Genomic DNA, 27607 nt, shown 5'->3' on the forward strand with positions numbered 1-27607 from the left:
CGCGCACTTTGCCTTGACTGTCTGGAGTGATTGTGACCCCGGTTTTTGTTGTTATATACATATAAAAAAAATTCTGAAATACGGGGGCAGATTAAAGACTCGGACCTGTGTGGTAAGGTTAGAGGAGCATCATGAGCCCTGCACAAATACTGTATGAATATCGCTCCTTTCGCAACGAGGGCGTCTGTTTAAACGGGGCACTGGGACTTTAAATGGCTCCTTGAACCCTCGGGCACCCAGTTAATAAACACCCACGTCAGCACTGTGCTCCAGTCGGTCTAACCGGGTTTCGGTCTTTAGGGCTGAGCAGGAAGTGCCTGACTGTGGACCCTGGACGAGCAAAGAAAAGAGCGGAGGGGGGGAAAGGCAAACGGGAATTAAACATGGATATGGTGGCGGACTTGGGGGCGAGCAGGCTGTACAGGGCGCCGGGTGAATCGAGCCACCAGTGAGTATCGATGGATTTTGTCAGGGGGGGTAAGAAGGCGTGGGGCGTAAGCGGGTCCTGCCGACACCTCGCGCCTGCGAAGCAGTCGCTCGCTTTGGGCAGCAGTCAAATCCTCCCCGCTGTGTCGCCGGACCTCCGGAGAGAAGTGGGGGTGGTCTTGAGGATGAAAACGGGCGTGTTAGTGCGTCGTTGCCCTAGACTGTTACACAATGCGAATAGATGTGTTTTTCCAGCTCGCAGCGCGCTCACTTGCCGGAGGTTTGTGTCTGTTTTTCTATTGTGTGCTGGCTGAAGCCTGAAGTGGGCGTCGCTCCAGGACAGACAGACTGGGCTGCCCGCTTTCCTCTCGCAGGACTGCAGCACTGTCGTGTTGCTTTGTAGGTCGAAGGATGTCTGATTTTACGCGGAAGAGCTCGGTGGGGACGGTAGTCTTGATTTCGCGTGCCGTGAAAGGCACCGTGGAGTCCTGCGGGCGGGCGTTGCACCGTGGGTTGTCGGGCGCTGCGGAGGTTGTCACACAGCCGCGCTGATGGCTCATTAAACACGAAAGCGTGCAATCCCGAGCCTGCACGAGCACGGATTGAACAGGTTACCGTGAAATGAGAACTGTTCTGAAAATCAGGGTGCTGGACATTTTTTTTCTCTTTGCGTGTCCGGCTGCAGTGTTTTATTTTCTCTTCCTACAAGTCTGACGCGTTTACTCCATCGGGGGTTTCCGGAGCGCGTGAGACCTCAGAAATGATTAAAGGTTTTGTCACCCGATGCTCTCTGACTGACTTGAGTCGGGTGTAACCCATTAGGAGAAGATTTTGCCTGAAGGATCCTTCAACAAATCAAAATGCAGAAAAAAGTCAGGTGGGCGGGCCCTCTGCTGAGCCCGTGTAAAGACAAAGATGCAATAATTGACAGCTGCAAGCATGTGGTGATGCTGCTGTGTTTGTTATGCTCAGATCAGTGTGCCATGATTACCATTGTAGGCTGTTACCAGACCATTAAAATCCAGGAGCCCGTGTTTCCTTTATTTATCTGTTAATTTGGCATTGGGAGAAGTTCAGTAATAAATGTCCACCGGGTCTGCGGGACCTCTGTCATTTCTTATTTTCTTGATAAAGAAGTGAGTGTGTCCTGCATACAGAGCTAGTGAGCAAGCTGTCATGTTGTCTCCTGCAGGCAGCCTCAGAGGTGGTTCAACACGGCCGACATCACAGTGTCTCACCAAAGCAACATGCTGAAGCAGCTCAACCAGCAGCGTCGCCAGGAGCTTTTCTGTGACTGCAGTGTGTTGGTGGAGGGCCAGCTCTTCAGGGCTCACCGCAATGTTTTGTACGCCAGCAGCGGCTACTTCCGCATGCTGCTGTCCCAGGGGCCCGATGACTCTGTCAACGCCACCTTCGACGTCTTCAGCCCTGAGACCTTCACCGTCATCCTGGATTTCATCTACTCCGGCCAGCTGGACCTCTCCAGTCACAATGTGATTGAAGTTATGTCTGCAGCCAGCTACCTGCAGATGAACAACGTCATCAGCTACTGCAAGAACTTCATCAAGTCCTCCTTGGACATCAGTGTGAAAGATGAAGACAGCGATCGCTGCCTCAGCTTGTCTGAGACCTGTAGCTTTACCAGCGGAGCAGGAGAAGACTCCACAGAGCAGCATCAGGGCCCCTGCTCTGTTAGCCCTCCACCTGCGCTCTGGACTCGGGACAACTCCAGATCACAGTCTAGCTTTATGGGAAAGGACTCGGACCAGGATCCTTCGGCCTCAGCCCTGAAGACTGACCCTAACAGCCCTGTTAACGAGCTCAGTGCAGATGCAGAAGACCTCCAGGACCCTCAGGACCCTTTGTACACCTTGCCTGGATCAGAGCGTCGGCGTGGAAAAGGGAGCACAAAGAGGCGAGCGTCCAACAGCGCTCGGTCCAACCAGCACGAAGACTTGGACATCCAGGAGGCACGGACACGAAAGGCTGAAAAGGCAGAGGAGCTTTACGCTACTCTACCACCGATTGTGGGTGTTATTGGACACTTTAATAAAGGTGTGTGCTGCCAGAAGATGATGATGACTGGAACACTTGGACAGAGATGATAGGAAAAAGTCAAATGTCACAATTTCTCTGTTCCTCTTTGCAGATTCGAATCCTACCATGCGCTTCAAATGCCCCTTTTGCACACACACAGTGAAGAGGAAAGCAGACCTGAAGCGTCACCTGCGCTGTCACACCGGGGAGAGGCCGTATCCATGCCAGGCCTGCAATAAGCGCTTTACTCGCCTGGAGCATCTACGCAGCCATTTTGAGACAGTAGGTGTTTTCACAGCAGATGGTAAATTTACACTTTCTTCTGTGTCTGTGTCGGCTTACAGCTCCAGGAAAACAAGCTGCTAAACAAATTTACTCTAATATTGAATAAATCTTTATCCGATCTTTTCTTTTTCTTTTTAATCTCCCAGATTCATCAAGCCAGGAAGCTGGTGTGCAGGAAGTGTAAGTGTCAAGTGACCGAGGAGACCGGGCATGTGGTGTGTGAGGGCACGAGACGCTACCGCATGTGCACGGCGTGCATCCAGGAAGTGGGCTGTGACGACGTCCCCATGAACAGCCTGGAGGGGCACAACGAGGAGCCGGCACTGTTACTGGGCGTGGACGGGGAGGAGGAGGGGGACACAAAGAGGAGCTGGATGGTGACTGACGACGATGACCTGGCAGAAGACTCGGGCGCCGACCTCATCATCCAGCAAGTGGACGTCAGCGACGAAGAGCTGCAGTGAAACTGGACCAAAGTGTGCGTGTGTTTGTGTGTGTGCAGATGCGTAACCATATTTGAAGTGTTTGTGTTTTAAAGTGCCCCAGGTATGCTTATTTTCAGTTTAGGGGTTTACTACAATAAGTTTACATTCATTAGTATTCAAAAATCATTTTTCTCATATTGTACTGTGCATAGTGTTACTGCTGCTTCTCTTTTCACCATCGGCCTGAAATGATCTGTTCTAGGAAAGCGAGGTATCCAGCCAGAGTTACAAGTACCCCAGAGAGTACTTTAGCAAGAGCAGTTAATTAAATTACAATTTCATTAAAGAATTGATTGAACTTAAAGAATTTTTGGCAGATAATTAATTGAAAGTAATGGTTAAAAAGAAGAATTGGGCGAAAATAGTCATGCATAAATGATTCAAACATATAAGAAATGATCAAAAATGAAATATCCTGCTAAAAGCACAGCTAAAATCTTTAGCTAAGAGAATATGCAGTTCAAATGGTTCAATAGTGGATGAATATAACAGTTATATAACAGTTACAATTAAAACACAACAGAAAAATAAAACCTGTTTTCTAGGCTGTATTATAACACAACTAAAGATGGTTAGCCGTGCAGCATTTTTGTGATTTCTACTGTCATTAGTTTTTTTTTTAATTAAAAATGGAATAAAAGAAATTCACCAGGTCTTCAGTTCATCAGCCGGAGGGCACAAAAGCTTGTTTTCATTCTTCCAGCCTCGCAGAATACTTGGTTTGCTGACATGTTTTACATTTCGTTTGTAGAAAAGAGAAAAATGGCAGACTTTTAGGCAGCTGGTGCAACTGGATGTAGCTGAGGCATTCTTTGTTTAGCTGCTAAACTGGCATTTTACATGGTGACATAGAGAAGTAACGGAAGAACAGCCAGTTTCACAGGCAGTTTCACTTCAGTGTTTTGTGTGGGTGGGTGAAACTTTACTTTTAATAAAGGTGTGAAGAATAGGGAAAAACCCCAAAAGCTTAACAGGGGCACTTTAAAGCCATGCAGGAGAGTTTATGCATAAAATGTGGGATTCACTCATGTAAAAACATACGTTTATGATATGTTGTGTATTAGTTTAGTCTTTTCTTATCAGTTTGTTGAGCTTTGTCAGAAAAAAAATGAAGGTTTTCTGTTACGCTTCATAAAGATATGCAGTATCTGAAGCATGCATATTATGTGTTTCCTTTGCTTCAATCATAATATGATATTATAATCTTTTCAATAAGCTTTTTTTTCTCTCGTGCATGAAAAGCTTTGGTCCTTTTGGCTGCTTTCTGCCAGCCTTTCAGCAAAAAGGTGAAGAACAGAATGATCACCTGTATCCTGTAGGGACAGTCTTTTTAAATGTTTTGTTATGATATGCAGTATGATACAAACGCATAATTTATTTGTTTGTTTGTTTGTTTTTTACTTTTGGACACATTAAAGATATTTTTATAAATTTGTTTCTGGGTCTTTAACTTTAATCACGAACAACCGAACGACTTCTCATTCAAAGGAGGCTCTGTTTTTTATTATTCTTATAGGAGTATTAAATGGTGTAAAGTAAGATAGAAGTAAAGCCATAGAAAAATAAATAAGATAAAGGACAACGATTGTGGGAAAACTGGTAACAGTGAAAAAGTGCAATAAACTAAACCTGAAAAAATTATAAAATTTTGTACATAGTTTTGTCATCTTGGAACAAATACATCAGTATATACAAAAACTTTACAACTCTGAATGCAAATTGCATGTTACCAATAAAATCAATTCTGGAGTCATTACGGCATCTGTGATGGAAAAGTTTAAATAATAAACGACAAAATATTACAACAATGTTGAATATAACCTATTTAAACAGTTCTATAGTTTGCTTTCATAATGGTGTGTTTTGTAGACGCTGACAATGATTTTCTTACATCTTCAAGAATGTTCTTGGTTCGATGTTGTGGGGAGGTTTTTCTTAACCATGGAAATAATTCTGTGATCATTCACTTTAGTTGTCTGCTGAATTTCTTGCTATTCCTCTGATACACCTACTTTTGTTCTTTAAACCTTATTCTGAAAGTTCCTGTCGTGGAATTTTTTAGTAATAAAGTCTGCAACACGGTCAGCTGTGGTCAGGCTATTTTAATTACTGCATGCAGGAGAGCCAACACACATCAAACATCACAGTTCACAGTCATGCGAGCTCTGCCCTTAAGATGTTGCAGGTCTCTTTTATACCCACACACAGCTCTCGGTATCTTTTCCGTTACAACAGGTTTTTTGTCCCATGGGCTGTTGCTGGGCAGAGAGCAGTTTCCCATGAAGATCCCGGCACTGGTCTTCTTGGGAGTTTCGTCCTTGTACGCCCTTACAGTTAGCAGATAACACAGTGAAACATTGTTTCACAAGGTCATATTGACACATAATGTGAAAACTAGAATTTTCCCCATTACATTACAGATAAAAGCTACCAAACACAAGTTCAACACTTCGACAATAAATCAACTCTATATGTTTTATCTGGTTAAACTGCCTTGCCATTTACCACTGAAGCTCTGAAAATGAAGGACCACGAACACATAGTCTTTCATCCATAGTTTGCCACTGTAATAGTGTACAGATGCAAAATTACAAATATTGTGGACCTAATTATATTTTAAAAGGAAAGGAAACATATCTGGCCACAAGGAAAACCAAAAGTGAGCTAAATTAAAAATTAAAAGATAATAATTAATAATCTGGTTTTGCTTGAAGTTTCTTCCTGCTAACATTGAGTTTTCTCGTTCCACTGTCCACAAGTGCTTGCTCACAGTGGGTCGTTTGATTTTGAGTGTATTGTAGAGGATACAAATCTCCTGGAGGAAACTATTATTGTGATTTGGCGCGTCATAAATCATAAACAATTCTTTCAGTTCCACCCTTTCGCCCATAGATGGCGTCCACGCGGTGCTTTCGTGAGCCTGTGAGGACTCCGCGCCTGGAAGGGACGTCGTGACGTCAAACCGGAGGCTGGACCATCATGGCGACTGTCATGAAGCTCGTCCACAGGAACGCTTTAACGTCGCTTATGGGGCAGCACTGCCTGTCGTTCAGCTCCGCGGCGGCGCACAGAGCAGTGAGTTTGAATTGTGTGTGATATGACGCGCTGCTTAGATGCACGGCCGTGTTTGTCCGCTAGCTGTTAGCGTCCCCTGCTGTTATGCTAATTGTCGTTACATGTTCGAGGCCCCTAACCCTAGCTGATGGTAATTTAACACCACTTGTTCTTCTGTTCGTGTTTTAGGCTGGAGTAAGAGCGGCCCAGGCTTTTCCAGGGAAGGTGAAAATAGTGGAGGTGGGACCAAGAGACGGCCTTCAGAATGAGAAGGTAGCGTGTGTTTACGATGGCGCAGGCGCATAGTTCGTGCTTTGCGTCACCAGGTGATAACAGAGTTACCCGAGTTAGTTATGTCGATACTTACATAACCAACTCTTTGCACTTTCAGACTCTTGTACCAACAGAGGCCAAAATTAAATTAATTAACATGCTGTCAGAGTCGGGGCTGTCCGTCATTGAGGCTACCAGCTTCGTCTCCCCAAAGTGGGTTCCACAGGTGAGTATGCACACGCACACACAGTGCTGGCACATCCGGCTAAGGGCAATACACAAACTGCATGACTTCTTTCTGTCACTGCTGACCGGTTTCTGTCATCCAAATGTTAGATGGCAGACCAGGTGGAGGTGATGAAGGGTATCAGCAGGAAGCCCGGGGTGACTTATCAAGTCCTCACCCCCAATCTCCAGGGTTTCCAGGCTGCTGTGAGTGTCAAGCATCCAATCTCATCAACCGTCACTACATAAACATCCTCCATCGCCATCTTCACACACAATCGTTGGTGCTTCAGTTTAATTCCTCACAAGAAATGCTCTTATTTACTTCAGGTCAAGGCAGGAGCCCCAGAAGTAGCCATATTTGGTGCTGCGTCTGAGCTCTTCAGCAAGAAGAACATAAACTGCTCAGTAGATGAGAGTTTACAGCGCTTTGACGAGGTTATGAAAGCGGCTAAAGAGGCCGGTGTGCCAGTTAGAGGGTAAGAATAGTGGCCTCCCCTCAACTGTCAGCAGATCTTTAAATCACTTCAATTGCCCTCTAATTCTTGCTTATGTGCTTCTTGTCATCACAGTTATGTCTCCTGTGTCGTCGGATGCCCGTATGAAGGCAAGGTGGCACCTGAAAAAGTGGCACATGTGAGTTATGGCTTGTTTAAAAAAAAAAAAAAGCAAAACTATTTTGCATTAATTGATGTTGCCGCTCAATCTGTCCTCTGCCTCACAGGTAGCTAAGCGGCTATACTCCATGGGCTGCTACGAGATTTCTCTGGGTGACACCATCGGAGTGGGAACTCCAGGCAGCATGACTAAAATGTTGGAGGCAGTGATTAAAGAGGTTCCCGTCAGTGCGTTGGCGGTGCACTGTCATGACACCTATGGCCAGGCTCTGGCTAACATCCTTGTAGCTTTACAGGTCAGGCTGGTTTGAGACTATTTTGTTTACACACACATATTTTAGGGCTGCCACAAACGATTATTTTGATAGTCGACTTGTCAGATCATGCATCCATTGGACCTGAAATGTACAGCTTATTGCTCCAGCATGTATCTGCTCTTACATAACTATCATTAGCTTACAGCTTAAAGTGTTTAAGGTATGTGCTCCCTAAAAATAAAGATACGATGACAGTTTATTAAAGATTAGATTAGGTAAAACTTTATTAAAAAATTGTTCTTGAATTCAACCATTTCTAAGACACGTGGGTGAAAATCACCTGACGTTAGTGTTCTAGGGTTAATCTTTGAGTAATGCAGAAGGATAATTGGGTGTCCTTTTAGCTGATCTGTTGTTTGCAGGATTGTACTCAAATATTTGATTTCTTTAGGCGGGGTTTGTATCATCAGGCTTGAGTTTGCCTCACTGTTGCCAGCTTGGGCGCTACTTTTTAACCTTCTTTAAAAAAATACAGAGGAAAAACATTATTTGTGGTTCTGCTTTTCGGAGCAGGAGAGTGAGGAACACCTCTCTGTACACCGAGTGAGCTGCAGCAAGGCTGACGCTTTTATTGTTTGTAAAGGGGGGAAAAAGGAAGAGTTGTTCTGTTGCTTCCAATTTTCTTTCTGTGTGATTATATAGAGGAAGTCACATGACAGCCATTAACTTCCAGCTGGTGGTGCCATGTTGTTTGTGTGTATTTTTTCTTAATCACCCCATTTTGCTGTTGATTACCACTCAGTCTCTTTAAAAGAGAACCTGGTATTTTTGAACAGCTGCAGCTGGTCACTGTTGTCTGTTTTCCTGATTTCTATGCTTTGTGTTTGTTTGTTTTTCAGATGGGAATCAGTGTGGTGGATTCATCAGTAGCTGGACTGGGAGGCTGTCCCTATGCCCAGGGGGCTTCTGGGAATGTTTCAACTGAAGATGTAGTTTATATGCTGCACGGACTTGGAATTCAGACGGTAGGAGGACTTCAGACTTTGTCTGCGTCGATGCTGCTCGATCTGCTACCTGGCTGCTTGAAGATAATTACGACTTCCGTGCTTAAGTTCTCTAATATGACCTCTTAAATTTTGTCTGTACCCCAGGGAGTTGACCTCTCTAAGCTGATGGATGCTGGAGCTTTCATCTGTCAAACCCTCAACAGGAAAACCAGCTCCAAGGTGGCACAGGCAGCCTGCAAACTGTAGAGGAACGACAAACCAGAGGCTCTCTCTCTCTCAGACTGAACACTAAAGCGTGATTATGTAACCTGGAGCTGTCTGTGTTTTTTGTTGGTTTTTTTTTTTTTTGGGGGGGGGGGGGGGTTAATTTATCTTCTATGGAAGATCGGGATCAGTAGGCTATGCCAGTCAAATCGGAGTAAAATATCTAATTGGATATTAATATGACAGCATTGCTGGAACGGTGCCTTATGTAAAGTAAGTGTAATCACATCATGACCTGTGTGCCTGTGTTTTAATAGTGTGCTTGCATTAGTTTCCAGGCACTGGCGAAGCCGACATGATCGCCAGACTTTGTTTATAACAATAAATTATCCAGTAAGCATCTTGTGGGCATGGATGACATCACCGTTTGAGTTTCCATCATTCTCCATCCTCGACTCAGGCATTGAGCTGGCTGGTGAAAAACTGTATTGACACAGGTTATTTTTATTTTAAATGTATTTATTTTCAAATCTAAAATGCAAATGTTTCTGTAGACTTTGTTTTAAAAATAAAGATTGATAAATTGTCTTGAATCTTAAGGATCACCTGTGTCTTATCTGGTATGATTCGTGGCCTGAAAGGTAGCTATACCTATACTCACATTTATTTTGTGCTTTTTAACCGTACCTCACACCCACAGCCAATTTAGAGTCATCGGTTAACATGACATGTACGTCTCTGGGCACCAGAGAACATGCAAACTCCTCCAGAAAGGCCCCAGCTGGGTTTCAAACTAGTACCTTGTAACGATGAGTTTGCAATGCAAGTCAATGGAGGTGAGAGTGCATCTTCACCATTTCTATAGTAATTTTCCAGCTTGCGTAAATGACTCAGGATAAAAACGGTTCCTGCTACACCTTTTAAAACCGGCTTTGTGAGCCTGACAGGCAGATTGAGATTCCAGAAATGTCCGCTAAAGATCTTAGACAAGCAAAGCCCGTAGGAATGAGTCGGTGACCAAAATCTAAGTTATGTAGTTATCTAAATTCTAACTTGTTTACAAATGTGAAAGTTGTCAAACGTATGTTGATTTTTCAAATCAACGTATGTTTTTGAAACAACTTGAACATAATATAATGACAAGCAGACGTCCCACCTGATCACAGATCGGCCTAAAAAAAAAAAATTAATCAAGGGGATTAAAGGCAGCTCTTAATAGCAACAAAGTAGAGGATGAAGCTAGGGCTGTTTTTAGACATTTTAGGCATTTGAACTGGCATGGAGTGACGCTCTGATAAAAGAACAAACAGAAACATATTCCAAACATTTAACATCTTTACAATTATAAAAATGAAATAATAACAAAGACAGGAAATACAATTCCTCAGAGCTTCCACAGTCGCCAATGAATGACTCACAAAAATACTTGAATACAGTTCCGTGAGCCGTGTGTGTGTCCACAGTCTTCCAGCACTGAATTAAACAGCAGCATTCCTTTCACCTTTAAAATCAACAGTGGTCTTGGATCAGACGGCGTTGTGTACAAGTACGTCAAAACACAGCGTGTCTACAGCATAAACTGAGACCAAGCAACATGTCTACCAAGGATTCAGAAGGAACAATGCAACAACAATAAATGCATTTTTTGTTACCATAGTTGATCCTAAATGCAATAGAAAACTCATTTTTTAAGCCAGTTTGCACAATTTCTACTATTCCTCAAACATACGTATCACCAAACGAGCCTCCACACTCTGCTGCACAACACTTTACTATAAAACTGGGAAAGGAAATCCATGATTTAAGTTCAAATTAAAATAAAGGGATCACAGAAGCAAAACGGGAAGTAGGGTGCTCAGACATGTGGATACTGGCAGGGAGGATTCATTACCACCACCAACCCCTCACCGCGCAGTGAACCTTTATTAAAAAATTCAAACCGCATATCACTAAAAGACCAATTTTGCTTCAAGCCAAAACAAAAGTTCATGTGCTCCTTAAGTGTTGCATGTGGACACAAGGGTCCACAGGATGAATCCAGTACTGATGACTCAACTTCCAGGCTCTGACAGAATGTAGTTTGGCTCATTGTTCTGAGTCTCTCATTTTTTTAGTTCTGTCTTTGGATTGCAGCCCAAACTCTGCAGAGCTTTTGCTCTTTGGCCTGGTTTCAGCTCTGATCATGAGATAGATAGGTTAGGAGCAGAGGCTCGTATCTTCTCCTCAAGTCTGATTGCAGATGGTCTGTATGGAGGAGACTTGTATGAAGATTTGAGGAATGAAGGCTTTTCCTTTAGATCATGCTTCGACCCAACACGGTTGGAGTTGTTAAAGGGGTCCTCAAAGTCGTCATGTTGGATGTCCATGGCGCGGTTGCGTCTTTTAACCTTTTTTGCACACTGTACAATGCGCTTGTAGATGAGATAAAAGATCTCACAGATATTCAGGACGATGCAGAGGGCTGAAGCTCCGACCATGAAGTATGTAAAGACTTTTTTTTCAGTGGGGTGACCAATGTAGCAGTCCACAATGTTCGGGCAAGGCGACACTTCACACTTGACCAGCCTTGGCAGGTAGAAGCTGTTGTATATTCGGTGGAGGATATAGAGGAAAGCGATTTCAATGCCCGTCTTAGCAAAGAGGCTGATCAGGTAAGTCCACCATAAGCCGCCATGTTTCTTGCCCGTGTTGTTGTACAGCTTGGTGTTCTCACCATGCTTGGCCTTGTACTTGCGCTCACGGTCATCACGATACGCCACATGCATGACCACCATTAATGATGGACAGGTGACAAAGATGAGCTGCAAGGCCCATAGGCGGATGTGGGAGATGGGGAAGAAGTGATCATAGCAGACGTTGGCACAGCCGGGCTGCTTGGTGTTGCAGTCAAAGTCCTTCTGCTCGTCACCCCACACTCGTTCTGCTGCCACCACATACACCAACACCCTGAACACAAACACCACTGACAGCCAAAGACGCCCAAATGCCGTGGAGTATTTGTTCACCCCACTGAGGAGGGCTTGAAAGGTTTTCCAGTCCATGGTCTAGTCTGGCAGTTAAGTATCTTGGTAGCAGTTTCTCTTCAGACCTGGATGTGGTAAAATGAAGAATGGTTGAGCATATATTCACTATCACCTGAATTATCTGCTTTGAGACTCTGAACGTTAGTGTTTGTGAGCTCTTACATACGAGGCTTTCTTTAAAAATAAAAACATTTTCTTACTTAAAAGGAAAAAAATGGCACTGGATCTTGTAAAGCTGATTTTTTATTTAAAAACAGCTCCCACTTCTAATCTATCAGTGCTACCAGAAACACCCACAAACGCAATTATGAGGCGGCTTCGTGCCAGCTTGATCAAAAAGGAAATAGCTGAGCCAACACTAACACACCCAACCTTATACACATAAAATGTACTTTTTGGAACTTTATAGTTAAACAGTTAAACATTAAAAGGAGATATATAAGCACCAGTCCTATCATGTTAATTTGTTTATGAGTAGACGCGGGTTTTTGGAATCTTTACAGGTCGTTAAAAAAGCCTTTTACGCACGGGCTGTCTTGGGTTTTGTTTAGTTTTTTGACTTTTTGGACACCGCGGTACGTACATGGCTCTTCTCATTCACCAGAGATAAATTACAGTTACGTAAATTGCTCCACGAAAGTCCGCGAATCGATCACTCAGCCTGCGATCATTTCCAGCTTGCGCAAACGCGAAGTACATTTACGAAGTTTAAATGTCAAAATCAAGAGGAGGAAGAAAAAGGTTTTCACTAACCCAAGAAGGTTAATCCATAATTGTTCCAAACCGATGCAAGCACGTGTTTATTCCCCGATGATCTGTCGTTTCTTTTAGTTCGTTTGACTCCTTTAGTGCACAGACTTGGCTCTGCTCGCCAGGTAAGGGAGCGCAGTGCTGAGAAATGTCTTTGTGGGTGTGGTTAATACGAAAGACTAGAACTTACCCCCAGATTTTCCTCATCTCCCTCTCTCCATGTGCCTCTTGTTCGCCAAGACAGTATAAAAACTATCACAGCAACGAACTGCGTTGTTTCCGGGTAATTCTGGTAGGATTTGAAAATACGGGAGCAATCACCACACTTGGTTCAAATGTACTGGTGGCAATCTGGGGACCACCAGGAATCATTCTGAGGGTCTGAAGATCAGACTTATCATCACTTCACAATGAATAAGAGTTTTCTTCCCCACACATGTACCTTCTGAGGTGTACCAATATTAATCTGACTGATTAAATCTCATCGAACAGCGTTAACGGGCATTAAACCCCTTCAATATATTACTTATTTATTTTTCAAAGGGTTAAAAGGCAAAGCACTTAGCTTCATTTTTTATGTTTGAGGATTCCAAGAACAGGGTTTGCTGCCTTGCCTCAACTTGTTTCTGAGTGCTTAACAGAGTAGACTAAAAGGAGGACACACCCTAAGGTGAATACATTTTTTGTTGTTATGTGTGACTCTTCCTCTTCATGTTGAAACTTTCCCTACACTACTTTTTTTTTTCTTCTTTTAACGAGGTTAAAGCAAAAGATTAGACTTTTGTTAGCGGGGAGATCAGTTTATATATTTGTTTGATTTGTGTTCTTTTCTTTGTAAATGAATCAGTTTTCTTCTTTCAAGGCTGAATATTGTGTTTCCTTTATGCTTTTTGAAACGTCTACTCGTCTCAGATAACAACTCACAAACTCCCAGAACGCTCAAGCTCCTCTTCATTGTAAGATCATAAGCTGCAGCTTTTGTCTCCTCTTTATCATCTGTAGGTTAAAAACTATTGTATTATTTTGCAGATGAAGATCCTGTCTGGAACATCCAATGTCTGTTTGTTTGAAATTCCAGGGCCTTGCTACAACTTGCCAGCTCTTGTGCTGAAAGCATTTCTATTCAGTCTTTGAATACAAATAATATAATGCAATAACATAAGTCAGGTTTGTTTGTACTGTTTAGTATCACAAACACAATGCCCTAATGGGTTTGATACAGGCTCATAATAGCCATGTCTCCCCACCAAACACAAAAGTTAAAATAAGTCCAGGAAAAGTTCGCAGAAATCACAGAAGTTCCTGTTCAGGTGTCACATGCACGGTGCAAAACCAAACCTGATCATCAAGTTAAGTTACTGTTACTCTTTGCACCTTGTAAACCGCTTAAAAGACAAAGATATAATAAGAACTGTGAACCAGAACCAGGTGAAAATGTGCACAACCACAATTAATTCAACTGTATATCTTTAAATGCTTTAGAAAGAACTTCCTTTACATATTCCAGTCTTGCATTCAAACAACAAACACCTTTGTGTCATTTTGTAAATGTAAAAGCAACACTAGATGCAGATTGTTGGAGTGGTGCTCTCTTTAAATGACATGGCTGAACTTGAAGCTTCAGCTGTAGCTGAGCTTTTCAGGAAATCCTCTGAGGGCAGGGCAGCACAACATCAGCAATTCACAACTTAGATCAGTTCAGTGGACAGAAATTACATTCAATTCGGGGAGGGGTTAAAAAAAAGAGTCTTCTAGACTTTAAATGAAGAACTAGTCAAGGCAGATGAGGCACGCCTGGAAAAATGCAGTCTGTGACTCAACCGTGGCAAGTCTTTACGTGAGAGGCCAAAACGACAGGATAAACACTTCTCTGGTTGTGATGAAAGTAAGGAAACAGAACAGAGGAAGTTGGTGCAAGATGAGAAGATACACCAGGGAAGGTCTGATGATGAGGCTCATTAAAGAAAAGACCCACACAAACAGACCACATAGAACAAGCACAGAACAGAGCTGAACATAAAGCTGCTCTAAATTTCAGTGCCAGTTTATATTACACAATACTTTATGTGACGAAGGTTAATAAAGTTATTATTGGGTTATTGTCATCACCAGAAAATATCAACTATCAAAGGTCCACGTTCGTCTTGTGCCTTTTCCCTTGTGGAAGGATCCTCTAAAAAATCTTGGACTAATTTATGTTAATAAGCCAAATCATGACTGGTCACACTGCTTCAGGAAAACCTGCATTGTTCCATGACAGGAAAACATTATGGCCTTAACTACAGTTATTCTCATTTCTAATGCATCTAATTGTGCTGGACCTGGTGGGAAACAACCACCTATTCCAAAGTTTCTCCTACCAAAAGCCCCAAACTCAACAACAGCGAGTTAAATATATAAGACAATGTAAACTTGCAAATATTCTCATTTGTGGCAGACGGTACCAGTGAGTTTTGGGGGCATTAGTCAAATAATCTCAACTACTTAAGATTCTCTCAATCAATATTTAATTCATCTCTAGATGGGCCCAACAAGGACCTCTGGCAGCCTGGAGAATATTTCTGAAAGTTCAGGTAATTTTAAGGATCGCTTGACCTAAGTCATGTACACACATACCAAAACAAAATTTTAGTGCACATCTGCTTAGTGCACATCTGTCATATTTCTGATGGCATTCCACAGTGAAGGTGAAAGTGGCTTTCCTGAATGTTATTACGATAATCTACAGACCTCAGGGGTAATTTTTGAAAAGAGTGTCTACTAAAATATACTTTAACACTTCCAGTTGAACATTCACGTCTACATGTCTCAATGAGAGCAAAAAACTCTCTCCTTAGATCTACTTCATCTCTCTTACAGTGTAAATACTGAAGCTGTCCATTCAGAATAGCAAATTCCTGTGCTGGGTGGACCCACACGTCAGCAGGGATGAAACAAACCGAGGAGTGGGAGGTTCCTGCTCTGCCCGTTTTAAAGTACCAATCAACTGTAAAAAGTTATGAGGGCGCTGCTCATGGCAACAAAGCAATTTGTGCAGCCAATGAGAGAGGGCCTTATGAAACACACGGATGAAGGAAGAAAACAAGAGAAGAAAGTCTGACGCCTTAGTCCAACCACAGAACCTCTAATCCTTTTCTGGACAGGCCGCCTGCTTTACATTGTTCTGCATGGGAAGATTATCTGTTTACTGGAACTACAGCTCTCATTCTGAAGTTAATACAGTATATGCTGCAGTGTGTGGACCTCTAGGACTCAACCCTGCACTAATAAAAACACACTCAAAATGCAAAATTATAATCTTTAATGAAAAATAATCACAACAAAACTGCATCTCAGTGCAGTGAAATATAAACACCCTGATATCACTGACTGCTCTTTGTTCTCTACTGCATGTACACAGGAAATACAGAAAGTAAAATGCAGCAACTTTCCAACCTTTTGATAAATAATGAAAAATACAGTTCACCAAGAGTCTGACACACTGAGTGTCTGAGTCAGAGGGAAAGACTGCACACAGTTTGAACCAAACATCTTGAGGCTGGGCAAGAGCAGAAGGAAAATCTTACACACAAACCACATGTGTTTGTAAAACCTTACTCGCCAAACCAGCGAGTGACTCATGTATTTGATCTCAAGGCTCAGTTGGACACCGCTTTGCACAAATTGTTTTTTATTCTCTGCAAGGGCTAAAGAAATGTAAACTGTAAAATAAGTCCCTACAGCAGAGAGGAGTGCAGAATTTAAACTTTTAAAACCATATAGAATAAACTACACTGCAGTTCAGTCTCTGAGAAGAAGAAAAATCTTCTGTCAAGTCTTTTAAGGAAGTTGCTGTAGAATGGCGAGAGACAGCTTTGCTTTCCCATGTCTTTTTCATAAAGTCTGTGTAATGTTCTCAGTATCTCAAGATACGACGACATAGTACGGCGTCTTTTTAGTGGTGCCTTGTTCCGCTGACTTTAGAGCGTTTGCCTCCATCAGTTTGCTTCCACTGGACATTGAGTGGGTGATGACCTGACGAGAGTGATGGGCTGAGCTGAGAAACTCATGGCAGCGTTTTCCGACTAGGTAGAGGATTTCAAAAAAGGAGAGGAGGATGCAGGCCAAGCTGGTGACCACCATGAAGATGGTGAAGATTCTTTTCTCAGTAGGCCGAGAGATGAAGCAATCCACCGTGTTGGGGCAGGGATCCTGTGCACACTTAATGAGACTGGGGAAGCTGTAGCCCTCGTACATGTGGTAAACGAGGAAGACGAAGGTGGCGTCCACGCCTATTTTGAAGACCAAAGTCAGGATATAGGTCCACCACAGGCCTCCACGCTTCTTGCCCGTGTTTGGGTAGAGACGCTTGCAGTTCTCGCCATACTTTAGCTGATTTTTCCGTTCTCGGTCCTCCCTGTAGGCGACGTGCATCACCACCAGGAATGAGGGGCAGGTGACGAAGATAAGCTGGAGGGCCCACAGGCGCACATGGGAGACGGGGAAGAAGTGGTCAAAGCAGACATTATGGCAGCCGGGCTGATTTGTGTTGCATGTGAAGTCTTTCTGTTCATCTCCCCACACCTTTTCTGCTGCCACCACAAACACCATAATTCTGAAGAGAAAAACAACCGAGAGCCAAACTCTGCCGAAGGCTGTGGAGTATTTGTTCACTCCGCTGAGGAGGCCCTGGAGAACTACCCAATTCATGATGACTTTTGTTCACAGTCTGTCTTCTCTTGCTGCTGATGGAAGAGAGAGGCAGCCGTTGGTGGAACAGACCAACGTGAGGGATGAACTAGCCTGAAACAAGAAGAAAACGCAGTCGAATCACAAATGCATAAAAAGGGAGAAGAAACAAAGTGTGGAGGAGCTGGGTCATAAGCGTACACGTTTGCGTGTTTACACGGATTTGGGGCGACAGTGAAATACACAAATCCGTGTAACGCGAGCAGAAAAGAGACTAAAAACGTATACAGTGTGTTTTCAGTTGCAAAATGTCTGACTTTGGCAATCATCTGCGTGCGGAGTCTCAATCCGTCAAGTCAAACCAGCCTTTCCACTTCACACAGTTTTAACAGTTAACGCGTAATAGCGCAAACCAAAGTAGACAACAAGCACTAAAAATCCACTGAAACAAACTCGCTTTAATATCTGAGCAACTCCTTTACACATGTCTGTGAATACTCACAGTTTAAACCCAGATGTCGCGGTTCAAAGTCGGAGCGCAGGAGCGGAGTTTGGACGAACCTCTCCGATGACACTCTCGGAACATTTCCCGACAGGATGGGAGTGGAAGGGGCGGAGTCGCTCGTCTGCCTCGAGCTCAGTGTGTTCAGGTGAAATAACTGCTCCACCTAGAACGTGTTCAGTCATGGGGAGTTATTTTGGCTGCTTTGAAATATGCAACAATAATTCCGATGCAACTTTTTTTCCTCCTCGCTGTTATTTTTTAGAAGACTAATTAAAAATCAATGATGTGGTGGATCCTGTTCAGCTGGGAAACAACAAGCTTAAGCAGAGACAGGCAACAGGCACAAGTTAAGGTAAACTGAAAGAATGCATATGTCTATTTACACTGTCTGCTGCACGTTTGTGCTAATTTGCAGTTTTTTTTATCTGCATATTCGCTAAATAACGTTTCCCGAACAAAAGTCATTTCAACATTAAAATTTTCTGTAACGTCAAACGTCTACTTTCATTCTTGTTCTAAATGTCTTTACATTAGAGTTAGATTTATTTAAGTATATTATGCCTAATTTGCATATTACTCTTTGCTTTATATTTTGCAGTTCACATTAGATATTCCTGGATTGGAACCGGCCCCTCTCTACTTTTGTGAGGGGCAGCCAAACGGAGGAAGCGAGCTTTAAAGGGAGGATGGTCTTTAAGTGAGTTGCACTAAAACCCAGGTTAAGATTAATTGGGATTATTTGAATCATGCAAGAATAAAATTACGAAGCATATTAGGTCCCTGTAACCTTGCAAAACCATACAACAGTAAATATGTGCAAAAAATGGCCTTCACTGTGGAGCTTTGAATAGGTAAGCAGATAAGACAATCAAAGAAACATGTTTCATTATAAAATGAGTTTATTGAAATATTTACATGGCAGAAGATCTGGTTTCAAAGTACAAAACAGCAAAAGGTCATCTTGCTCTCAGACATGTGCCGCTTACACACACACACACACGCACACACACACACACAGTGCTTTTTATTCACACATACTCTCCACAGTCCGAGATGATCACTTTCTGCTTCGGCTTTCCGTCTTTGGTTCCCTGAGCCTGCAGAGAGAAAACAACAACAACAAGTTATCTGACATGACACGATCGTTCACTGTCAGTCCTTTAAATGGTAAATGGCCTGTATTTGTATAGCGCTTTACTAGTCCCTAAGGACCCCAAAGTGCTTCACACATTCAGTCATCCAGCCATTCACACACTGGTGATGGCAGCTACATTGTAGCCACAGCCACCCTGGGGTGCACTGACAGAGGCGAGACTGCCGGACACTGGTGCCACCGGGCCCTCTGACCACCACCAGTAAGCAACGGGTGAAGTGTCTTGCCCAAGGACACAACGACCGAGAGTGTCCAAGCCGGGACTTGAACCGGCAACCTTCCGATTACAAGGCGAACTCCCAACTCTTGAGCCACGATTTAAAAGTGACATCTACAGGGCCACAGTAGTCCAAGCTGTCTCTGCAGATCATTCCAGAAACAGGGAGCCACGCGTTTGAAAGCGTTGTTGTCCGATTCTGTTCTGAATGTTGTGAGAGCTTTTATACTAGTATACTGAACATTCCACCCCCATATTCAACATCCTTTGCTCTCCACCATCTCTCTTCTGCACATGTCCAAAACATCTCAGCATCGCTTCCTTAACTTTGTCTCCAAGCTGCACAACCTGGGCTGTTCCTGAGAATTTTCTAAACAGAAGGTCCACCACTGAAACGCTCCAGATGCAAAATGAAGGCGTGAAAAGGCGAAACAAAACTGTGCTGGAGAGGTCTGTGCACCCATCCGGTGCATTCCCAGGTTTATGGAGCACAAATACTGGTGTATATTGAAAAAGAACAGTTTTTTCTTAACAAAAACCTTTACAAAGTGAAACAGCCAACACCATTATAAAGAAAACTCCTACTGCAGCTTTGACCCTTACCTCCATTGCCCTGAGTACATCCATCCCCTCCACCAGCTCTCCAAACACCACATGTTTGCCATCCAACCAGTCCGTTTTGTCAGTGGTGAGGAAGAACTGAGAGCCGTTTGTGTTTGACCCAGAGTTCGCCATGGAGAGTTGCCCTGTGTGCATAGGAGACAACAGTTAGTCAGTCAGCCCTGCCTGAGTCTAGTTCTGCTCGAGGTTGCTTCCTATTAAAAAGTAGTTATTCCTTTCCACTTTCATCAGGTGCTGCACATAGGGGATCATCAGATTTTGGGGGTTTAGATCAAATACCGTAGACCATAAACGATCTGCTTTAGTGAATTGGCAGCATTTCAATAAAACTAGCTTCAACTCTTTCCATCCATTCGCTTCCGCTTGTCCTTTTTCAGGGTCACGGGAGCCTATCCCAGCTGTCGCAGGGCTAACACACAGGGACAGACAACCATTCGCACTCACATTCACACCTTTGGGCAATTTAAATTAATCAATTAACCTATCCCCAATAAGTGCATGTCTTTGGTGGGAGGAAGCCTGAGTACCCAGAGAGAACCCACGCAAACACGGGGAGAACATACAAACTCCACACAGAAAGCCCCCGGCCTGATGGTGGAATTGAACTCAGGACCTTCTTGCTGTGCGGCAACAGTGCTAACCACCATGCCACCCACCACATTCAACTGAATGTGGAAAATATGTTGTTACAATATGTCTGCACAAAGTCTGCGATAACATTACCAGTATTGCAATGATAAAACGTGTGTATTAGCTATACAGGCCTATTGTTCTTCTTTATCAGGTCCAGTCTGCTCGCATAAGCACCAAACGCTGAATAGCCTCGATCCACTCAATCAACAAAAGTAAAAGAATTCAAACATGCTTTTACTGAGGTCAAAAATCTGAGGGTAAATACATGCCACGAGTAAATAAAATAGCTTTTCTTATTCACTGTGGATTTTGCAATGTTCGTTCTGCACGTTCATATAACAATGATGAAGAAATTATGATTTATCAGTCATCTCTATGTCATGAGTCTAAAATCATGCCTTCTGTGCAGAACCTGCCTACATATAGCAGTGCTGATAACCCAAACAAAAACCTAGAGCACCATGATAGCTGGGTAACGTTCTTTGTGTTATGACAGGGAATGCGCACGTTAACACGCTAATAAAAATATAAGACTCTTGAAGTTACATTTTTAGCATCTCAGCAGGTAACAAAAAGTTATAGATTAGAAGTGGCACTACGAATATTACAGTAACACACTTGCCAGGTTTCAAGTGATCACAGATCGAGTTTGTCACTGAGATGAGTCTTCCATGTAGGATTTGTTACTGCAAACTGTGAGCTATTCCAGTATTTACTTTCCTTTAGTCAGTTTGTTGAGTGGGTTGTGCCTACATAGTTAATCATGTAGCCTGCAAACTACTTTAAAAAGAACTCAATTTCATCTATAACGCTAATTTTAAAAAAGCCTTTGCGTCAGTAAAGTTCAAAAAATCCACCAGTAAGGTTCATTCTTCGTTAAGGCATTACTGTAGTTTTCAGGCTAATAATCCTGAAGTGCCAGAATTACACTTAGTGCCATTTATGTTAAATAGTAATTGACAGTAGTGTTAGTTTAAATAAGTGTTAATTAAAAGTCAGATAAAAAGATTATTATAGCAGCTCTTAGTTACGATGGTATGAGAAAAGTGGTGAGAAAAGTAAGTTTGTCATGAAAAATCCCACTTGTTTGACTCGTGTGAATGCGATTGGAGGATGGACTGATCTGTTACACTCGCTAACCTGTGACTGAATTCTTGACACAAGTCTGTCAGCGAGTTATTTGTGTTTCCTCACTTGATTTACGAGTTTTCAGCTACATATGCAAAGAATTCCAAATGTCAGCAACAGCTCTTCAGTCATGCCACGTTGCTTTTCAACGCTTTAGCAATCACAGGTTTGAAACAAAAATGCTGGCGTGTCCAATCTGGTCGTAGGAACAGGAAGTACGAGCCAACACACCTTTGTCTTTTGTTGCGCTTCTGACGTAAATCACAAAAGAAATGATTCACACTGAAAGACCCATTTTTCCAGTGTTAACAAATCTGGAGACTCTCACCGGATGCTCCTAATTTTATTCTTGGTGATTTTAACAATTGTAATCTTAAGAAATCACTGAACAATTTCTTTCAATATGTCACTTGTCCTACAAGGAATAACAAAACACTGGATTTGTGTTATGGACCAATTAAGGGGGCATATAAGTCTGTGGCCGGACCTGCGCTAGGTTCTTCGGATCACAATGTTATTCATCTCCTCCCTGCTTACAGATCTGTGATTAGGAGGGAGAAGGCCTGTGTGAAGTGGACTAATGTCTGAACAAAAGACAGTTGTGTTGCCCTTCAGGGGTGTTTTGATTGCACTGACTGGTCCTTGTTTCAAGAGAGCACTTCTGATTTGGATGAACTCACCGATGTGGTGTGTAGCTACATCTCTTTTTGCAAAGACTCTGTGGTTCCAGTCAGAGAATTTAAGACTTTCCCTAATAACAAACCGTGGCTCTCTAAAGATATTAAGGATCTGATTCTTAAAAGGAAAATTGCTTTCAACGAGGGAGACGTTCCCACTATGAGAATATTAAGGAAGGAGGTGAGGGCTGCAATAAAGATTGCCAAGATGAGGTATAGAAATAAGATTGAGGCAGAACTCAGCAGTAACAACCTCAAAAGAGCTTGGCTTGGTATGAAAACAATGGCAGGGCTACACACGAAAGGTAAAAGTAATATTACCTTAGAGGGGTTTACCTCTGACAAACATCTGGCAGACAGTCTTAACAGTTTTTACCTTCGTTTTGAGAACTTTGACTGTTCTAGGCAGACCAGCACACTGAGGGAAAAGACTATCACTCCCCCATCAATTTGTATTGATGAGAGGGGGGTAGCTAATCTTTTTAGAAACACTAAAAGCAAGAGTCCTGGACCTGACAACATCTGTGGACAGGTACTGAGAACTTGTGCTGATCAGCTGAGTGGGATTTTTCACCATATCTTCTCACTTTCTTCAGAGCTACAGACAGTACCTAAGATTTGGAAACATGCCATCATTGTTCCTGTTGCTAAGGGCAGTTCTCCTAAGGCACTGAATGATTTTAAGCCTGTGGCTCTGACTTCTTTAGTGATGAAGTCATTTGAGAAGATAATTAAGAAGGAGATTTTAATGCAGGTTGAACACCATCTTGACCCCTTCCAGTTCGCCTATAGAGCAGGGAGAGGTGTGGAGGATGCTGTTGTCACACTCCTGCATCTCTTGTATAAGCATCTTGAGGCCCCCCACACCCATGCAAGATTATTATTTGCTGACTTTTCATCAGCATTTAATACAATTCAACCCTTCTTACTTGCTGACAGGCTTTACAATCATTTCAAGCTTGACACTAGTCTGGTCGGCTGGGTGACAGACTTTCTGACTAATAGGTCACAATGTGTGAGGGTAAATCATGTATTTTCTGATGTGCTCTCCTCCTCTACTGGATCACCCCAGGGTTGCTGCCTCTCTCCCCTACTGTTCATTCTGTACACGAATGAGTGTCGCAGCAATTTCACGAACAGACATATCCTGAAGTTTGCTGACGACACAGTGATCGTCAGTCTTCTAGTGGGGGACGAGTCAGGCCATGGACAGGTTGTAGATGATTTTGTGAATTGGTGTGATGAGTCCTTCCTGTCACTTAATATGTCAAAAACTAAAGACATGATTATTGATTTTAGGAAGTCCTCTTATAGCTCATCACCCACTATCATTAAAACTGCCGTTATTGGGATCGTTGAGAGTTATAAATATCTAGGTGTGGTACTTGACCATAAACTGTGTTTTGAATCTCATGCTGATGCCACTACTAAAAAAGTTCAACAAAGACTGTTCTTTTTAAGGAAAATGAGATCTTTTAATGTCTCATCCGAGATGTTGTCTTTGTTTTATAGAAGTTTTATCAAATCTGTGATGTCTTTTTGTATCGCTGCCTGGTTTGGTAACCTGACGGTGAAGAATAAGAATCGGTTGGGACTTCTGGTAAAAACTGCTAGCAAAATTTCAGGGCGCTGGCAAGATGGACTTTTGGCCATTTACAATAGAAATGTGCTTAGAAAGGCTCATTCTATTATTAATTGTTTGAACCAACCACTTCACAGTGAGTTTGAGTTGTTGCTTTCCGGCCGTCGTTTTAGAGTACCTCCGAGGAGGACTAAAGGACTCCAGGTCTCTTTTATCCCCACTGCATCTTCTCTCCTCAATGGCAAATAACTGTCCTTGGACTTTCTATCACTATTATTGTCATTATTATTTTATAGTATTGTTCTGTTTATTTATATCCTGCTCCTAAACTAATTTCCCCTTGTGGGACAATAAAGAAATTGAATTGAATTGAATCAGCTAAAAACCAGGAGCCTTGTTGACATGCTTCACTGCACCTTCTCAGAACAGTATAAACGACTGCTCACCTGGAGCTGTGTGTTTAAGGACAAAGTTTTCATCATCAAACTTCCGGCCATAGATGGACTTCCCGCCGGTGCCGTTGTGGTTGGTGAAGTCGCCTCCTTGGCACATAAACTGAGGGATGATGCGGTGGAAGCTGCTGCCCTTGTAGCCGAAGCCCTTTTCGTGAGTGCACAAGCAGCGGAAGTTCTCTAAAATTAAAGAGAAGAGTTGTTCTAACAGATAACACAGGTTTCTTTCTACACACATGGAGACCAGTTCAAAAAAAAGAGGAAAAATTTGGGATTTGTAGCATATACACATACACACCTGCTGTCATGGGAACAATGTCAGCCCGGAGCAGGAAGCGCAGTCTCCCTGCTGGCTTGTTGCCGATCTTTATGTCCATGTAGACCTGAGGATTTACTCTGCCCTTTTTAGCCGGAGGCTCACCCTGCAAGAACAAATTACCGCCTCACATCTTAACAGATTTATAAAGGGAAGACCTCACAGAGACACAGATTAGAAGTGAAATCCTCTCACCTCCTGAGCTGTAGTTTGGGGTGTTTCTCCAGCTGCTGCCTCTGCCTCAGCTTCTTCAACGGTCTTCCCAGAAAACTTTTTCAACCAGTCATCATCCGACCACACTGCAGGAAAGGAAGACTTAAAGTTTGAACCGCTATTGTTTTTTTTAAAGAGACAAACAAAATGTATGAAATGTTTGTTATTCACCTGGTCGAGAAGAACCTTCTTTGATTCTCATGGGTTTGGCAATATTGACGCGGACAGTCCTTCCAAAAAGTTCAGACTCATTCTAGAGGGATAAAAAAAACATTTTAACAATAATCAAGCAGATTAAGGTTTTTAACAGAGTGACGTTATCTGTGAGTGTCTGCATAACAACCATACTAAGAGCTGCTCCAGATCTCAGACTACTAAGGAAACCTGCTTCAGTGCTTCCTTTAATACCTAATTTAGCAGATGATACACTAGACTGTCCTTTATGACACTTAATGAAAACAAATGATCAGGTGACTGCTGTGTTTTCAATCATGTGCCACGACTTTCTAATATTTAGGGTCGTGGTGGGGTTGGGGACTATCCCCGTTGTCATAGGGCGGGAGGCGGGGTACACCCCGGACAGGTAAAAGGGTTCTTTTGATGCTGTTTTTTGGCTATTCAATGGGAATAACGTCTCTGGTCTAGCAGTTATATGAGAAACTTACCATGTTATCAATAGCTGCTGCAGCATCCTGCAGAAGATGAGAAAGAAGCCGTAAATAGGTTATGAGGACAGAAATATGTTTCTCCTGAAGTCACCAATAACCATTCAAATGACTCACTTTGGTAAATTCCCAGCTCTTAAAACGGCAAGATGCAGATGAACGCTAATTAATGACGAATACCCAAGTTAATACTAAGTGATGATGCCACGCCAGAGAACAAACAAAACTACTTCAACAAGGAAGTGGAAGATCATATTAAGATTTAATACATTGTCATTTTTAATTTAAATAAAAGTATACAGAGCAAGATCATCATGTGCATAAAATAATCTGTGATTGGGTCATTTTACCTCAGTTCATCAAATTAAAACAACAACAACAACAAAAAAAGATGGATATTTCAAAAACGAGAGAGAACATCAAACTTTTTTGATATAATATGAACACAAACTTCCTCTTCCTAAAAGCGATGACTTGGATTTGGTAGGTAGTGTCATACCTGTGAAATTACACACTCGAGATGAATGAAAAGGTGTTTTTGTAATATGTGTAAAACCATTCACCTAATGTGAACCCTGGCCTTAAAGATACTATGTGCCTTACTGGGGATTTATGCTTCAGTGAGAAATATTATAACTGCAAACCCCTTTGAAACCCTACATCCTAACCTACAGCATAACATGATGTCCAGCTCCCACAAAATCTAACTACATGTGGGGTCGATGCAGCCCACAGCTACTGTGAGTGGCCTGCCGCCGTCAAGCAAATTCCTGGAGGATGATGGCTGAAACTATCAGAGTGGATGTGAGAGAATGTACAAAGAAGTGGAAGAACTGGAGGGACAAGTATGTTTGACCCTTAAAAAAACTGATCATACAAGCACAAGGACCCAGGAGGAAAAAAAAAGTAGCAGTGTTTTATTTGTTTCTATCATAACTCACAGCATATAAAGCACCAGGACATGACTGTTATCTAGCTTTGTAGATAACAGGTTTTTTAAATGATATCGGAGGAATATCCAAACAGCTGCCTATCTTCATCCCCATTAAGTATTTTTAGTAAGATTTTTAATGACAGCAGGGACCTGACATTTTGCATAATCATTATTAAAAAGAAATTTTTGCCTGGAATTTTTTTTCAGGAAAATCTGACCTGACATAGAATGACCCAACGATACTTGTTCCACTGCTGTATCATTTACATAATACCGTTAATAGGCTAATATTAGCACACTATAGGCTGTATACGCCGGACTCACCTCTGCAAGCTCAAATTCGATGAATGCAAAACCTCTGTGCTTCTCTGAAAATGTAAAGCACAAGACAAAGCCAACACTTTCATCTTGTGCTGCTGCAGGGTTTATTGTTAATCGTGGTTAAAACGGTCCTGATCTTACCCGTTTCATAGTCCAGCGGGATCTGGATGTCGATGATGTCTCCAAAGGGAATAAAGGCAGCATGGAGCACCTTCTCATCCACCTCTTCTGCTAAACCACCTGACGTAAACACGCATTTTTAAGATCCGCATTCCAAAAAAGGGAAAAACACTTTCAACAAATACAGTGTAGAGAGCTGGGATAACGGACAGTATTTACATGCCGGGTTAAACGTGAGCTCATTTTTCGGGCTAAACTTCGCTTTCGCGCGTCTTTGTCGTGTTCCTGACATGCGCAGAATTACTGTTACGATACAGATTTATAATACAGTCGTAAACTCGTAAGCTACATACACTCAAACAGCGAAAATTTAACAAAAACGGCCATAACGTACCCACATACAACACCCGCTTGTTAGCCGCCATATTGGATTTAACCCTTCAACTTTGAACCCAGCAGCTTCCTATTGGTGGAGAGAACCAGAACTAAAACAGGCAGCCTCGGATTACTGAACTCTACCGCCCCCTGTCGGAGGAACCTCCCATTATTACAATAAACTGAATTTTACTTCAATTTGGATTTAAATATTTGTAGTTTTAAAGCCACGATGCAATCTGATCTTTGCTTTGATTTTTTTTAAATTAATCTATTTTTGTCCAAGACCGTCCCGCTTAGTTATCAAGCCTATGTACCGTAAATGTCGGGCTATAAGCCGCTACTTTTTGCACAAGCTTTGAACCCTGCGGCTTTTAGTCAGGT

General features: G+C 42.6%; 5 protein-coding genes across 8 annotated transcripts; 2 read left to right on the forward strand and 3 right to left on the reverse strand.

The window, feature by feature from the left end:
- The first annotated feature begins 35 nt into the window (after positions 1 to 35).
- Positions 36 to 4668, forward strand: zbtb8a (zinc finger and BTB domain containing 8A). Of its 3 annotated transcripts, none has more exons than XM_026151392.1 (4): positions 36 to 448; positions 1619 to 2481; positions 2576 to 2745; positions 2895 to 4668. In XM_026151392.1, the coding sequence occupies exons 1-4, from the start codon at positions 384 to 386 to the stop codon at positions 3210 to 3212; spliced, it is 1416 nt and encodes a 471-aa protein (XP_026007177.1). In that variant the 5' UTR covers positions 36 to 383; the 3' UTR covers positions 3213 to 4668. The 3 variants fall into 3 exon arrangements, with proteins under 3 accessions (XP_026007177.1, XP_026007176.1, XP_026007178.1); XM_026151391.1 differs by lacking the exon at positions 36 to 448 and adding an exon at positions 459 to 706; XM_026151393.1 differs by lacking the exon at positions 36 to 448 and adding an exon at positions 639 to 1303.
- A 1464-nt stretch (positions 4669 to 6132) lies between these two features.
- On the forward strand, positions 6133 to 9469 carry hmgcl (3-hydroxy-3-methylglutaryl-CoA lyase). Its single transcript, XM_026151401.1, has 9 exons — positions 6133 to 6308; positions 6477 to 6560; positions 6679 to 6786; positions 6897 to 6992; positions 7116 to 7264; positions 7358 to 7421; positions 7510 to 7698; positions 8559 to 8684; positions 8811 to 9469. The coding sequence occupies exons 1-9, from the start codon at positions 6213 to 6215 to the stop codon at positions 8910 to 8912; spliced, it is 1014 nt and encodes a 337-aa protein (XP_026007186.1). The 5' UTR covers positions 6133 to 6212; the 3' UTR covers positions 8913 to 9469.
- Positions 9470 to 10116: 647 nt separating this feature from the next.
- On the reverse strand, positions 10117 to 12945 carry gjb3 (gap junction protein beta 3). 2 transcript variants are annotated; one of them, XM_026151403.1, is made up of 2 exons: positions 12834 to 12945; positions 10117 to 11958 (listed from the first exon to the last, which is right to left on the reverse strand). In XM_026151403.1, the coding sequence occupies exon 2, from the start codon at positions 11909 to 11911 to the stop codon at positions 11051 to 11053; it is 861 nt and encodes a 286-aa protein (XP_026007188.1). In that variant the 5' UTR covers positions 11912 to 11958; positions 12834 to 12945; the 3' UTR covers positions 10117 to 11050. The 2 variants fall into 2 exon arrangements, with proteins under 2 accessions (XP_026007188.1, XP_026007187.1); XM_026151402.1 differs by lacking the exon at positions 12834 to 12945 and adding an exon at positions 12647 to 12827.
- A 2982-nt stretch (positions 12946 to 15927) lies between these two features.
- Positions 15928 to 17988, reverse strand: gjb10 (gap junction protein beta 10). Its single transcript, XM_026153001.1, has 2 exons — positions 17814 to 17988; positions 15928 to 17425 (listed from the first exon to the last, which is right to left on the reverse strand). The coding sequence occupies exon 2, from the start codon at positions 17330 to 17332 to the stop codon at positions 16547 to 16549; it is 786 nt and encodes a 261-aa protein (XP_026008786.1). The 5' UTR covers positions 17333 to 17425; positions 17814 to 17988; the 3' UTR covers positions 15928 to 16546.
- Positions 17989 to 18697: 709 nt separating this feature from the next.
- ppie (peptidylprolyl isomerase E (cyclophilin E)) lies at positions 18698 to 27328 on the reverse strand. Its single transcript, XM_026152529.1, has 10 exons — positions 27243 to 27328; positions 26870 to 26968; positions 26732 to 26775; positions 25474 to 25500; positions 24980 to 25061; positions 24791 to 24894; positions 24578 to 24701; positions 24274 to 24459; positions 19790 to 19932; positions 18698 to 18913 (listed from the first exon to the last, which is right to left on the reverse strand). The coding sequence occupies exons 1-10, from the start codon at positions 27271 to 27273 to the stop codon at positions 18845 to 18847; spliced, it is 909 nt and encodes a 302-aa protein (XP_026008314.1). The 5' UTR covers positions 27274 to 27328; the 3' UTR covers positions 18698 to 18844.
- Positions 27329 to 27607: the final 279 nt, after the last annotated feature.

The sequence above is a fragment of the Astatotilapia calliptera genome, chromosome 19 (genome assembly GCF_900246225.1).
Source record: "Astatotilapia calliptera chromosome 19, fAstCal1.2, whole genome shotgun sequence".
Lineage (NCBI taxonomy): Eukaryota > Metazoa > Chordata > Actinopteri > Cichliformes > Cichlidae > Astatotilapia > Astatotilapia calliptera.

Coding starts and splice junctions, on each gene's coding strand:
- zbtb8a (XM_026151391.1), top strand. CDS start 459: ATGGATTTTGTCAGGGGGGGTAAGAAGGCGTGGGGCGTAAGCGGGTCC. Junction 707..1,618: donor AGCGCGCTCACTTGCCGGAG/GTTTGTGTCTGT, acceptor TGTCTCCTGCAG/GCAGCCTCAGAGGTGGTTCA. Junction 2,746..2,894: donor TACGCAGCCATTTTGAGACA/GTAGGTGTTTTC, acceptor TTAATCTCCCAG/ATTCATCAAGCCAGGAAGCT.
- hmgcl (XM_026151401.1), top strand. CDS start 6,213: ATGGCGACTGTCATGAAGCTCGTCCACAGGAACGCTTTAACGTCGCTT. Junction 6,309..6,476: donor CCGCGGCGGCGCACAGAGCA/GTGAGTTTGAAT, acceptor TTCGTGTTTTAG/GCTGGAGTAAGAGCGGCCCA. Junction 7,265..7,357: donor GCCGGTGTGCCAGTTAGAGG/GTAAGAATAGTG, acceptor TTGTCATCACAG/TTATGTCTCCTGTGTCGTCG.
- gjb3 (XM_026151403.1), bottom strand. CDS start 11,911: ATGGACTGGAAAACCTTTCAAGCCCTCCTCAGTGGGGTGAACAAATAC.
- gjb10 (XM_026153001.1), bottom strand. CDS start 17,332: ATGAATTGGGTAGTTCTCCAGGGCCTCCTCAGCGGAGTGAACAAATAC.
- ppie (XM_026152529.1), bottom strand. CDS start 27,273: ATGGCGGCTAACAAGCGGGTGTTGTATGTGG. Junction 26,776..26,869: donor CCCGCTGGACTATGAAACGG/GTAAGATCAGGA, acceptor TTACATTTTCAG/AGAAGCACAGAGGTTTTGCA. Junction 18,914..19,789: donor ATGTACTCAGGGCAATGGAG/GTAAGGGTCAAA, acceptor TTCTCTCTGCAG/GCTCAGGGAACCAAAGACGG.